The sequence below is a fragment of the Nilaparvata lugens genome, chromosome 7 (assembly GCF_014356525.2).
Source record: "Nilaparvata lugens isolate BPH chromosome 7, ASM1435652v1, whole genome shotgun sequence".
In the NCBI taxonomy this organism is placed as follows: domain Eukaryota; kingdom Metazoa; phylum Arthropoda; class Insecta; order Hemiptera; family Delphacidae; genus Nilaparvata; species Nilaparvata lugens.
Window position 1 is genome coordinate 929,786 of NC_052510.1, and position 14,391 is coordinate 944,176.

General features: G+C 34.5%; 1 protein-coding gene across 1 annotated transcript; it reads left to right on the forward strand.

The window, feature by feature from the left end:
* The first annotated feature begins 2,186 nt into the window (after window positions 1-2,186).
* On the forward strand, window positions 2,187-14,249 carry LOC111057787. The gene is made up of 7 exons (XM_039433410.1): window positions 2,187-2,412; window positions 4,742-4,935; window positions 9,827-10,067; window positions 11,003-11,102; window positions 11,481-11,570; window positions 12,471-12,626; window positions 14,060-14,249. Exons 1-7 carry the CDS (start codon window positions 2,231-2,233, stop codon window positions 14,114-14,116), a joined length of 1,020 nt encoding a protein of 339 aa, XP_039289344.1. The 5' UTR covers window positions 2,187-2,230; the 3' UTR covers window positions 14,117-14,249.
* The last annotated feature ends 142 nt before the right edge of the window (window positions 14,250-14,391 follow it).

A 14,391-nucleotide genomic window follows, 5' to 3' on the forward strand; every position in this document is an offset into this window, starting at 1 on the left:
GTCTAAAAAGTCCTAACTTCGCTTGATAAACAATATATTTTCATTTCATTACATCTGTTTGAAATATTCCCAATCGCTAATAAGACTGGCCAGAAAATGGTTTCACATGACAAGCATAATGTGAGTTGGATATTTTATTTATTTATTTATTCATTCACATTGAATACATGATTAGAAAAGGACCAACAGGTCTAGCCCAAAACTGTTCCCTTTCCGAATTTTGATAGTAGTAGCCAATGTCTAAAAGGTAGGTTATGTTCTTTATCTTCTTTCTTAATTTACAATATTATAATTTTCAAAACAATTATTAGTAGTGAGGCTCACGTTTTAATGACAGTATCCGATTAACACTCGTGTTGCTATCCTTCGTCAATGATATAATAATTTGATTATAAATTCATATAGAATTCTATAGTACCCTTTTTTGATAAAATAAAATAATAGATAAAGAATATAAATTATAACTTATAATAATAATAATAATTTTTATTATTTTGGAGATGGTGTGAACACTGAAACTAGCTGTTATAATTTGTGCCAGTGGTTAAATTTTAACTGTGATTAATTCCACGAGAACCAATCAGAGAAGGCTTTATTGAAAAGACTTTCAAAAAGACTATTGCAGGGTCAAAAGCCTCACCTCTCCCAAGAAGTTTTGTCTGAATAGCCGCCCTTCTTTGAGCAGTGGCCTCTCCACCCACAAACTCGTGATCCACGTAAACTGCCCAAATTGAACATTCAAATTGAATTGAAAAAAAATGAAAATAACTCCACTCCTAGCCTTTTTGTAGGTCCTTCCGCTGAGAGAGGGGACGCAAAACTGCCTTTAGGGCGCCCGGCGCCCGTCCACCCTCGACTCAACCTCTTGACCCACATATTTTGTGCCTGGAGTTTCACCCATCTCTGGTATTTTGGGTTTTTCTTTTCGCCCCTCCGAAACTCTGAAGGGTCAAAAGCATCACCTCTCCCAAGAAGTTTTGCCTGAATAGCCGCCCTTCTTTGAGCAGTGGTGAGTTTTGGTCTCTCCACCCACAAACTCGTGACCTATGTGAGTTCCACTCCTGGCTTTTTTGTAGGTCCTTCCGCTGAAGGAGAGGTCGCCAAATTACCTCTAGGCCACCTGGTCACCCTCGACTCAGCCTCTTGACCCGCATTTGTGCCTAGAGTTTCACCCATCTCTGGTCTCTTGGGTTTTTCTTTTTGCCCCTCCAAAACTGCCCTGATGGGGCAGATCCCGTGGGTTTGAAGGCAAGGCAACTTCTGGAGTTGCCTTATTTTTAAGGGTACTATATTTCTATTTTATAAAAAAGAACACAATTTCTGTTAATATAATCCCTATATTTCTATAAACTGGTTGTATTATTAGAAGGTGGTATCTTCTTTATTGCTTTGTGTTCCATGTGAAATGTATAATAAATTTGTATATATTTTTTGAATTGTTGTAATTAAAAAATATTGTACATTTTTATAATTCCATAATTTAATTTTTCTCTAATTTTTTATTGATAATTGTATTATGTTGAAATTATTGTATCGTGTGAAGGAGGCAAAATGGGGGTTTGACCTGTTATCTCCATGAATAAATAAATGAATAAATATATATTTAATAGAGAGCTGAGTGACTGCACCCTTATTCCACTCTCTAGGAAAAATGAAGACAGTCATTCTGTTCTATAGTGAGGTCCACGTTATAATGGCAGTGGAGAAAGAAACAACGTTGCCAATCCTCACTGTTTTGTCAATGCCTTCTTGACGGTAGCTGATACAGGTTTATTAATGTAATATTAATTGTTCATTCTTGTTTAAAATAATCAATTATTAAATTTTTCAATAATTTCTTATTGAGTTTCCATAATTAAGATTAAATATTTTGTTAATTAATTATACATTGTTAAAAGCCAATTTGGCAACATAGCAAATCGAGAGAGAGAGATAGCGCTATCCGCTTTGTTGAATGATAGACAAGGATAGCAATACCATTGCTAATCAAACTCTGCCATTGTGGACCTCACTCAGTATGTTCATATTTTTCTGGTAATAGAGTATTTATTTTCACAATTTTCAGTTGCCAGTTGAATTTGAAACAATAGACCAGTTTCGAGAGGTTGGCCGTATGTTCGGCTACATAGAACCAACGTCGAGGGAAAAGTTGGCCAGGAAATGCGGTGGAAACTGGTTGAAAAGTGTGATTTTCGTGCTACTGGTGGTGGGCTGTATCGTGAACGTGAGCATGGGCTTGCTGTACAACTGGTCGCATCTCGAGATACGAATTCTGCGTCTGCGAGATTTGCAGCACTTCTTCACGCTGCTGTTTTTCCATGCGATCGCCTCGTCGATTAGCAGCCATTGCGACCTGATGCAAGCGCATTTCTCTAGACAACACGAAATTGGCGAGTTGGCCAAGCTAAACCGGTAAACAAATTCAAATTGCTTATTAATAAATTGCTAAGACAAACCAATTTCACAATTTAAAAGAATTCATAGATTGTGATGTTAATATTGTTACCTGATTGTGTAACAATCGTAACAATATTAATTACTAGCCGTCAGGCTCACTTCGCTCGCCATATCCGTCTAGCCAGGGGGCTCCGCCCCCTGGACCGTCGACTGGATCGTCCAAGAATGAGATCAGCAGGCTTGCTTCGCTCGCCTGCATTTTTCATTTGAGCGTTTTTATCATATGTTAGGACAAACCAGTCGGGGGTCCAGACTAAACATTTGGCTAAACGGGTATGGCGGGCGAAGCGAGCCTGACAGCTAGAAATATAATATTCCCAGGATTGAAGTAGCAGTGCCCAATCAATTTTTCCGCGATAAATGCATTTGAATCTTCAACTTGGTGCCAACCTAACAAAGCCAACTCAACTTAATGCCAACCTGACAAAATTATTAATTTAGTTGCCAGTTAACAACTGTTTCGAAGAGGTACTCTATCTAGATTATAGTTCTATAGTAACATATAATATGGAAATTTCAATTATAATTAAGAGATTGGGAGAAGAAGAATATACATGCTAAAAGACGAACTTTAAACCCTTAAAAACAACCCTTAGAGTTAAAATATTGCCAAAAGATTTCTTAGTGCGCCTCTAAAGGGCCAACTGAACATACCTACCAAATTTGAACGTTTTTGGTCCGGTAGATTTTTAGTTATGCGAGTGAGTGAGTGAGTGAGTGAGTGAGTCAGTCAGTCAGTGAGTGAGTGCCATTTCGCTTTTATATATATAGATATAGATATGAATCGCTGAATCCTGAATCGCTGCTATATCTAATGTAGAAGGCGGTGGTAACAGGGAATCGGCAACACTACTGTAGTCCTATCATTTCCACTGGCTTTGTAACGTGAAGAATCTCACTAAATACGGTAGCTGTCCTCCCTGTTATCAATATTTCAATTCAATTCAATAAATTTATTTATTATTTGTCACAGGCTAAAAAACAGTAAGCATTGACAATAGTCATGTAAATTAAAAACATAAAAATTATAACATTCATAATTTTAGAACTACTTAGGATGAACTGAAGTAGTTTTTCATGGTAGTGAAATGAAAATTAATGGTTAGTCTCTGAGACTAGTTTTAATGACAAGCAATCAACATAAAAAAATATTACAAATTTAAACATGTTAAATTCTTAAAATAGTTGGAATTAATTGCTTTTATTAATTAACAAGATTTTTTTATTATTTACAGTTGCAGAATAAGTCTTTATGATAGTTGATAGCACATTAATTTCCATTAATAAGCATTGTTGATTTATCAAAATATTATATTATTTGAAGTGCCGATAGAAATATAACCTGTTTATGAATAAATGTTAATCAAAACTTGGGAATAGTAATTAAGGGCTAAGTATTTTTTATTTCCAATTAGCGGGTAACCCGTGCTCTGCAAGGGTCTAATCAAAAACTTGAGAAACTGAGAACTTGAAGAATTTAAAATAGGCCTATAACCATCCTTGGTAAATTAAGAATCTATATGTAAAATTTTAAGTCAATCAGTCCAGTAGTTGAGACGTGATGATGCGTTATTCGTAAATTTTCTATCCCGTACGTGTATGAGCTAATTCATTCCTTAATAATTATAGATATAATTCTATGATGATCTGTGTGTGCCATTGACTAATAAATGAATATATGGTAATTATTATATAACGTAGCACTATTAAACTACTGTACTTTCTGAAGAATTTATTTATCTACAGTTGTGTTTTATGTGATGTTGTGTACTTTCCATAATGAAAACACAAATTGAAATTGTCAACCGCACTTCTATTTACTAGTAGTTCTGTGAACAGTAGACCTCACGCAGTATTCTCATCCACAAGTACCTGATTGAAACTATAGACCTTATGGAAATACAGCAATAGACTGGCTCCTCTACACATCTGTGTAATCACTTGTCAGCTGATTTTATTATGAATAATACTATAGTATACTTTTACTCTAATATTAATGTATGAAGGAGGCTCCTTTTTCATTTCATATTATCTTTGAAATGCAAAATTTCCAAAAACCTTGTATATACGTCGACGCGCAATTAAAAATGGAACATAGCCTACCTGTCAAATTTCATGAAAATCTATAACCGCGTTTCGCCGTAAATGCGCAACATATAAACATTCAAACATTTAAGCATTAAGAGAAATGCCAAACCGTCGACTTGAATCTTAGACCTCACTTCGCTCGGTCAATAATGAAACAAACTCAAATAAATGAATATTCATTTGAATGTGATTGCAGCAAATTCAGCTTGGAGCACAGAATGGATCTGAAGAAGTATGTTCGCTACGCTGGTGCTATCCTGCTGATTCGAAACACGGCCACCTCGTATCTTCCCATGGCCTACTCTGTCTTCCTTGTACTCAGGACAGTTGTCTTCTCTCACTCTCCCACTCAACACCTGCCCGTCATCACCTACTTCCATTATCCGAAAGGTAAATAAATAAAATTCAACACATTTATCATACAAGGTAAACACATACATTTGTATAAGGTTGAAACTAGTATAGTGAGATCCACGTTATAATGGCATTTGATTAACATTGGTGCTGCGACGGTACCCTTATTTATCATTCGACAAAGCAGATAATGATATCCTTTTTTAGCTTTGCAACGTTGCCAGGTCGTTTTTGTGACAATGTAGAAATATAATTCATTAAATTTATTAAAATTTCTTATTCAATCATTGAAAACTATATTGACAAGATGAACGTCTTATTCTTTCAATTCAAAATAAATACTTGATCCGTTTTGAACTTTTTTCGACGACACTACAGTCTAATTTTTGTATATTAGTTATTAAAAACTAGTACTCACATGTGGAGCGCTTTTGAATTTTTTAAATCCATTTTCAACACTGTTTATTTGTCCATTTTCAGTTGTGAAAATGGATTTAAAAAATCCGAAGGCGCTCCACATGTGAGTACTAGTTTTTAATAACTAATTGTTATCCTTGGCTGTGGGGACCATGCATATTGGCCGGAAGCTAGTAGCGGGAAAGCGATGGGTCGTCTCGTTTCTAGCGGGAGGAGCGCCTGTGGGAAGGCGAGTCCTGGTGTGATGGGTGGTGATGCGGCGGGGTTGTAGGTAGGGTTGCCACCCGTACTATATTATAAAGTATTGTACTTTATTTGGAGGTCTTGCACTTTATACTTTGTAAGCAAGATAAAGTACGCAAAAATACTTTATTTTGCTCAACAAAGTACTATATAATAAAGTAAGTGGAAATCAAAACATTTTATAGTGTGGTCCACGTTATAATGACAGTATTTGATTAACTTTGGTGTTGCTACCCTCGTCTATCATTCGACAAAGCAGGTAGTAGTACTATCCTTTTCTAGCTCCACAACGATGCCAATTATATTTTTGACTATGTAGATATATAATTAATTGAGGCAGAGAATAGGCAACGTTATTCTTCTATCTTTATCCACTGTCATTATAACGTGGACCTCACTATAGATTAGTAGATTGGCGGAGACTGTCAGATTTAAACTAAATATTGGCTACATTTTTTCAGTGCATGTGATGCTGATGAGTTCAAGAATTTGTATCAAGTGGTTTCATATTTACTCTCTATCCCTGCCACTTCAGCATTTGTAGAATGGGTTTTTTCTGTGATGAATAATAAGTGAAGAGATGAGAGGAGCAGAGCATCTTTGAATCTCATAAGAAATAATGAACTAATGATTTACTTATTTCAATTTGAATGTTGATTGCAAAGATGCTTTGCAACTCTTCACCAGTAGCAACTATTTATTGATGATGACCAAAAGCAATAATAAATATATTGTCAAGAATAACTAATTGATTTTTTATTAAATTTAAAATTCATTATTGAACTCATTTTGTATTCCATTATATCCATGTATTGTATTTTGAATATCCATTCAAAATTACTTTATTTGCATGGGCTACTTATAAGAGTTATTAAAAACATAAAGCTTCTTTTATTTATTTTTTCCAGGAGCACATTCGAGCTCTAAAATAAAAAAAATACTACTCAATAATCAGCCTTGTTGAGCACTTGATAGAAGAAAACCATAGATATATTGATATGAATGCTAATATGAAGATTTTAAACGTTGGAGCAAAAGCGGTAAATTAAATTAATGTAAAAGAAGATTTCATATCTACACTACAGCAAAATTAAATAGTAATAAACTAATAAATATCATTCAATTCGATTTATATGATCCCATTTTTGATAAAATTATGCAAACCAATAAATAGAAAATAATATGGAGGATAGTCTTATATGTACATAAATTAGTCAATACTTATTTCTTCATTTGAACTTGAAAATGGCTAAAATAAGCTGAAACCGGCCGTTCTTTTAAAATATTTTAAATATTTCATATAGGCTAAATAAAGTGTGCTTTGTTTTTAATAAATCATCTAAAATTGTATTTTGAGAAGTACACATATCTTTGGCCAGAGGGGTGCAATTTTTTTGCATTAAATTTCTTAATCTTGTGTACATCAAATTATTTTGCAATAGCCTAGATTTGATTAAATTGTTGAAGAGTAACAATATTATGCATTTTTTCAAGGCGTATAACTTACATTTTGAATTTAGAAGACCAACTCTCTAGAACTTTTTGGATTAAATAAAATAAATTATATGTTTTCTCATGATACTATATTATACAATTCTTCTTTATGAGCGTGTGCTTTGTAACAAATTGATTTAATTTATATTTTTAATGATTTATGATATTTTCGTCATACCAGTATGTAATCAATAACTTTCCAAGGTATCATATTCTTATTTTGATAAATCGAATTATTCTATCATTAGTCATTATTAATAGAGTAATTATAATGGATTCTAATAGTAATCAGTGATATTTATTCATTTTTTATTTACTCATGTCAATAATGTGTATTTTTGTGAGTATATAATAATGCCACAAAGAACTATGCTGACTTTTTAAATATACAGGTAAAAATGACATGTACTTTATTTAAACATAATATACCGTATAAAATATTTAAATATAAATTACCGTATATTTTTTAGGCCTGTGTTTACCAATGTACTTTATTTTTCTTTGAAAAAGGTGGCAACCCTAGTTGTAGGCCGTCAGAACGTCAGCACCGGCTGGAGAGGGCCAACTAGCTAGATCACTCACCAGTAAACCACGGTATTTTCCCTTATAGGTTCCGCCACACGGTCTTTAGGCCGTGGTGCCCCTAACTTAGATACCCTTCCGAGATTTACCGGGAGCGCCTCGTCGAGCCATTGGAGACGTTCCTTCAGCTTCCTTCCCCGAAAACACAAGTTATGCTTCAACTTGGCTTGGCCCTTTTACTTTCATCAGCTCACCATAAAGTAAGAGGGATCAAACACCGATAAGGCTGTGCAAAGGCTAAAAATAAACTTTCTACTGGTGATATTTTTCAAAGTTTTTCGATTTGTATATCATCAAGCTATCAAAATGAAAAAGTTTTCTCAGGAAAACATTTTTTTTCCCGATCATTACTTTTTGAGATATGAGCGCCTGAAGTTTAAATTTTTGGGACAGAACATTTCGAATTCGGTAAGAGATAAATCCATGAGAGTTAGATGATTGATTCTCCATGGTATTGTTGATCTAGTAAAACAAAAGTTTCCTGGAAATATCAATTTTTACTTTCCTTGCCCTATTACCATAGGTAAGGAAAGTATTGCTTTCCAAAAAAATTTAAGGTACCCCAATTTCATGTTCTCTATATGTTTCAAGGTCCCCTGAGTCCAAAAACATGATTTTTGGGTATTGGTCTGTATGTGTGTGTGTGTGTGTGTGTGTGTGTGTGTGTGTGTGTGTGTGTGTGTGTGTGTGTGTGTGTGTGTGTGTGTATATATGAGTGTATGTGCGTCTGTGTACACGATATCTCATCTCCCAATTAACGGAATGACTTGAAATTTGGAACTTAAGGTCCTTCCCCTATAAGGATCCGACACGAACAATTTCGATCAAATTCAATTCAACATGGCGGCTAAAATGGCGAAAATGTTGTCAAAAACAGGGTTTTTCGCGATTTTCTCGAAAATGGCTCCAACGATTTTGATCAAATTCATACCTAAAATAGTCATTGTTAAGCTCTATCAACTGCCACAAGTCCCATATCTGTAAAAATTTCAGGAGCTCCACCCCATCAATGCAAAGTGTGATTTTAGATTCCCAATTATCAGGCTTCAGATACAATTCAAACAAGAAATTTCAAGTGGAGAAGATTGAGCATAAAAATCTCTACAATTAATGTTCAGTGACATTTTCACTTAAAAATGGAAATAAGCTCGAAATTCGAGAAAATGTGTTTATTCAATAATGCAAACTGTTGGCAACACTGTTGATTCTATTAAATCATTCACTATGAAGAGATAGCAGACTTTGTGTGTATCCAGCGTTATTGTCCTGTCACCAGCTGGCAGATCTTTGAATAGAAGACTTGAGATGCGCGTGTACACTAGCGTCAGGTGATAAATTTTCAAAACGGCAAGGAAAGTTGTGTGAGTGCGCCACACCAGATTTTTGAGAAAGTTATTGAATTTGCAAAAAATTACCAAAAATAACTTTTTGTTGAGCTATTTTTGGTAATTTTTAGTAAATTGAATAACTTTATCAAAAATTGATATTTTCAGAAAATTTTAGTTTTACCAGATCAACAATAGCCTACCATGAAGATTCAATCCTCCAAATACCATGGATCTATCTCTTACCGAATTCGAAATGTTCTGTCCCAAAAATTTTAACTTTATCTCAAAAAGTAATGATCGAAAAAAAATGTTTCTCTGAGAAAAGTTTTTCATTTTGATAGCTTGATGATATACGAATCGAAAACTACACGAGTAGAAAGTTTATTCTTAGCATTTGCTCAGCCTTAAGGGTACCTCCGCTCTAAGGTCCAACTGGCTCGCCAGCAGGGGAAGAACTGATTTGTCTCTACGCTACTAGTGGAACATGTTAGGGTGAGTCATTTGCACCCTAATTCGGCAGTATCTTGAGCTATGTAGCTCTATATGACTGCTCAACGTGATAACTGTGTGATTTGTCTCACTGGAGGAGCCCGCTTACATAGCAGGGTAGTCTCTTGCAGTGGGCGAGTGTTAGCTACCAGTGTAGGTGTTGCGCGCCGCGCCGGCAGTAACGGGACTCTTAGCCGCTTAGGCTAGAGTTCTGTGCTTAGGTAGTGAGCGGTTGGCGCGATTTAGTAATTTCGAGCTGAAGCGAGGGTATCATAATATTCAAAAATTGGACTGTAGTATCGTCGAAAATAATTCAAAGCGTGCAGTTTTTCATGGATAGTAAAATAGATAAGTAAATACTTGAATTATTGCAGGTTATGAGACTTGGCAAGTGCAGCTAGCACTAAACGCGTTTGCCACCTACTTCTATGTGATGAACACAATATTCGGCAGTGTCATAGTGATGAGCAACTATTTTCTCGGCCACATCAGCTGGTACCAGTTGAGTTTGTGCGTGCGCTACGTGCGCCAACTGGACGCCATCGAGAGCTGGGAACAGGCCAGGCTGCACCGGCTCATGAATTGTGTCATCAAGTATCATCAGCACATCATGATGTAAGCCTTAATCCACACATAGCCTAAACCCACAATTAACCCAAATCAAAAACACACACACAACATAAAAAATACACTACAGTATATCTATAGTGAGGTCCACGTTATAATGGCAGTGTTTGATTAACATGGTATTGCTATCCTTGCCTATCATTCAACAAAGCGGATAGGCTAGATTCTTGTAGGCCATTATTTGAAAAACTTGGCTTTTTAACTGTATGCTACCATGAAGTTATAATGTATGTGAAAACGAGTGGAGTGGACCAAATATTCAAATATACATGAGTAGGCCTACCATTATACCAACAGAGCTGATTATCATATAATGACTCAAAATAAAAGGTTATTTGAAAAACCCCAGGTTTGAAAGGTAAATTTATAACAAAAAAAAAACATTTGAAAAAATATTAAATTGATAAATAACTTAATAGTGTACAAGAGTCTCTTTTAAACCAAGGCTAGGTTTGATTTATTTAGAGTTGAATTATATGAAGTTATTGACCTGACTTGAGTTATAGTCCATAACTGGAATTCGAAAAAAATATGCGGTATGGTCTAATGAGAAGATTCGAATAGTTTGTATAAAATAAGTTGAGACTTGGCCCTTTATTTGAAGAGATTACCTGGGCCATTAATTCAGTTATGACACTATTATAAATTTAAAGTTCAGGTTTTTCATGACTGTGCTCCGCAAGTTTCTAATTGAAAACTTGAACAATTTAAAATAGGCCTATAACCATCCTCGGTTAGTTAAAAATCTGTTAGCAAAATTTCAAGTTAATCAGTCCAGTAGTTGAGACGTGATGATTCGTCATTCGTGAATTTCCTATCCCGTACTTGTACAAGCCGTACTTATATAAGCCGATATTTCCTTTATTATATTATAGATAGATATTATAGAAGAAGTGATCCAATGCTTTTCTATTATGTTGCAGACATCACTCGAAATTTATAAGACTTTCACGCGTCTCCATACTGGCATATACGTTTAGCTGTACCTTTCAACTATGCACATACATCTACAGTATCATAGAGGTGAGTGGGGCCACGTTATAATGACAGAATGTGATTCAGATTAGTGTTGCTATCATTGTCTATCATTCGACAAAACAGATAACGCTATCTTTTTCTAGCAACGCAACGTCGCCAGATCTGTTTTTAGCAGTGTAGAAATAATGTCACTGTTAACTCAAGTCGATAGTCCTAGTAGTTCTTTTTTGTAAAGTTCTGTGATGCTGCTGGTAGTCTCTCATACTGTGCCATTCTTATAACTTCACCCCAACACATTAAAAAAAACAACCGATACCATATGGGAACCTACTTATGCTATTAATTTGTTCTCTATGGCTGAATTATTTAATACTGAAATGAGTGAATGATAACGTTACTTTAAACTACTGTATTTATTTTCAGATGAGGAAAGTCAAATTCATAATTCAAATGGTATTCACTTTGATACTTCTCTATGCATTTAGCAGTTATGGACAGAAAATTGTTGATGAGGTAATGTATTGTTCAATCACCGTACTAGGCTTATAACATTTTTATAAAAGAGCGAGTCATATGTATGAGAACCCTTCAATAAATTTGAGACTGTTGTTACTGTAATAAATAAAGAAAAGAAAAACTAAAACCAGGTTTTCAGGTGGGTGTAATGATGAAATCAAAAATGAACAATTTACTATATAATTTGATACTGTGACTTTCAGGATAAGTTATTGGTCAAATATTCTACCTTTTGACATACAACTGAATATCAACCCCTCATAAGGGGGTGACTTGGGGGTTGTAACTCGAATATTTTAAATGTAAACACCCATTGTGTGGTACATCATCTTAAAGACCTTTTTGAATCAAGAAAGATGGCATCGACAAAAATGTTCTATGATACCTTTATCCAAAATGGCGGCTGATTAAAATTTACAATTATTTCTTTAAAAACTCAAACTTCGAAATCAGCCGCCATTTTTGATACAAGTATCATAGACATAGGCCTGATTATTCCCAGTGCGTTCTTATCTCACTTGAAATCGTCATTTAATTTAATATTTTCCAAGTTTTCAATTGTACACTCTTTCTATCTCATTAAATCCTTAATACTTGGTGTAAACATTTTTTGGACTATAGAAACTGTATTGAAATGGAAAACTTGAGTCGAATGATACCATCAGACAGTCAAATAAAAACTCATTCTTAACTGAGTAAATTTTCTATCCTGTTTACGAAATACGGTGGAAAAACCGATCAGATATTATCGCAAAGCTGCCAACTTCATGTCCTTGAAGTTTCATATGGATCAATTTAGCAGTTTTTTAAAATTAGTAATTTGTCTCGTTACTCATTGAATGACCCTCGTAATAGTGTATCATGCTTTTGCAAAATAAATTTTAATTTTTGTTACAGGGTGAAAGAGTGAGAGAGTGTCTCTACGATTGCGAATGGGTGGGGCGGCCATTGTGGTTCCAAAAAAATCTGCTGATTATCATGAGTCGTACCTTATCCAGTACTGAAATTAACTGCTACGGCTTGTTAGCAATAAATCGCTTGCGGTTTTCAAAGGTGAATACAATGTATTTGCTTTATCCTCTTTATAATATTAAAATGTTCAAACTGGAAATGAAAAAATTATCATGTATCCCTAGAAAAATAAACTATAAATCTGGGTTCCCACATATCAATAAAGAGTGAAAGTAATAAACGAAAATCCAAATTAAATGCTGTAAATACTAATTGACCGAACGAAGTGAGGTCTATGTTTTAACTCGGATTTTCTTTTGTCTTTATGTATGTATGTAAGGCATTTACGGCCAAACACGGTGATAGAACTATGAGATTTGGCAGGAATATTCCTTTTTCAACTGCACGTCGATGTATACACAAGATTTTTTTGAAATTTTGCATTTTAAGGATAATATGAAAGGAAAAGGAATTTCCTCCATACTGCGATATTACTATATATATCATCTACTTTGAAGATAGGATTAATCAGACTATATAATTATTGATAATCAATCAGCTGACAAGTGGATTATTCATTGCATGCATTACACAGATGTCTGGAGAAGCCGGTGAACAGGTCACACCAGATACTTGTAGATGAGAAAACTGCGTGAGGTCTACTGTTCACAGAACTACTAGTTAATTATTCATTAGCATTTGAATAATTGCATTATCTCAGTATTTCCATTTGTAAACTGGCTGGCCGCTATGGCTTTGTATAAAATGAGCGCTGCTTTACAGAGATTGTCAGTTTGGTGTAAGGGTAAGCATTCCTGACCGGCAATTAGGAGGTATCGGGTTCGATTGCCGGGCTGACAAATGATTTTTTGAATAGTAGCGCTCGGCGAATTTCTATCCAGCTGTATACACCCTGTTGTCAATATTTGCAGTAGTAGAAGTCATCGGGATGATTTACGCAGCATTTAATTTGGATTTTCGTTTAATAATAATCATTATTATTATTACTAATTCATTAGCATTTGAATAATTGCAATATCTCGTAATAATTTATATTTGTAGACAGTTGAAGTGTGCTTCAAGGTAGGCATACAGTGAGAACTTGTAAGTTCTAATAATAAAAAAATGATGAACTACCCTCGAGTCGAGAGAGCCGATGGTAAGTTATGCGAGAGTTTAGTTTCCGCGTCGCTTGCTATGTTTAAGGAATACTTGTGGGAGTTTTGTTATACTTGCTCGGTCGTGATGAGTGGGAACGGTCTATCAAGCACTCATGGAAATCATATTTTAATTGATACTGTTATGTTGGAATCCAACTTAAACCCAGCGTAAAAGTTGAGTGCTCAATTTATATTATAAATAAGAGATTATATCATTATCACTATCTAAATATTCATTTTTTCTACATTATAAATTTGATACTTTTTGGAAGCTGGTTGTTATTATTTGAATATCGATATAACAGTTTTCTGAACTCTTGAGTGAGGGAATTGAGAAATTGAAATAATTCACATAAAATTTTCAATCATTTTCAGACTCTACAAGCTGCATATACGTATTTCAACTTTCTGAAAGGGACAGTGATTCAATAGGAGAGAAAGAAGACTGAAAATATTCGAGATTATTCCAGAAGTTTTTATAATCTGTCGTGTTATTTGATTAATGAATTATAGTAGTTTAAGTTCGAATGTGTTAGTATTGCAATATTAATAAGAGAATTTTCATTTTTAACGTATTGCCTGAATTATTTTTTAGAACCAGAATTGAGGACTATAGCGTAAAGCAACATTTGCAACCGTTCTCGAGATATGAGCATTTTAAGTTAAGCAGTTCAATTTTACTAAATGAATAAGTTATTTGTTTTACT

Bases quoted from the DNA above. Each gene is read 5' to 3' on its own strand.
- LOC111057787 (XM_039433410.1), top strand. From the start codon at position 2,231: ATGGGCTTGCTGTACAACTGGTCGCATCTCGAGATACGAATTCTGCGT. The intron at 4,936-9,826 runs GTAAATAAATAA...GAATTATTGCAG, and splicing joins CTACTTCCATTATCCGAAAG to GTTATGAGACTTGGCAAGTG. The intron at 10,068-11,002 runs GTAAGCCTTAAT...ATTATGTTGCAG, and splicing joins TATCATCAGCACATCATGAT to ACATCACTCGAAATTTATAA.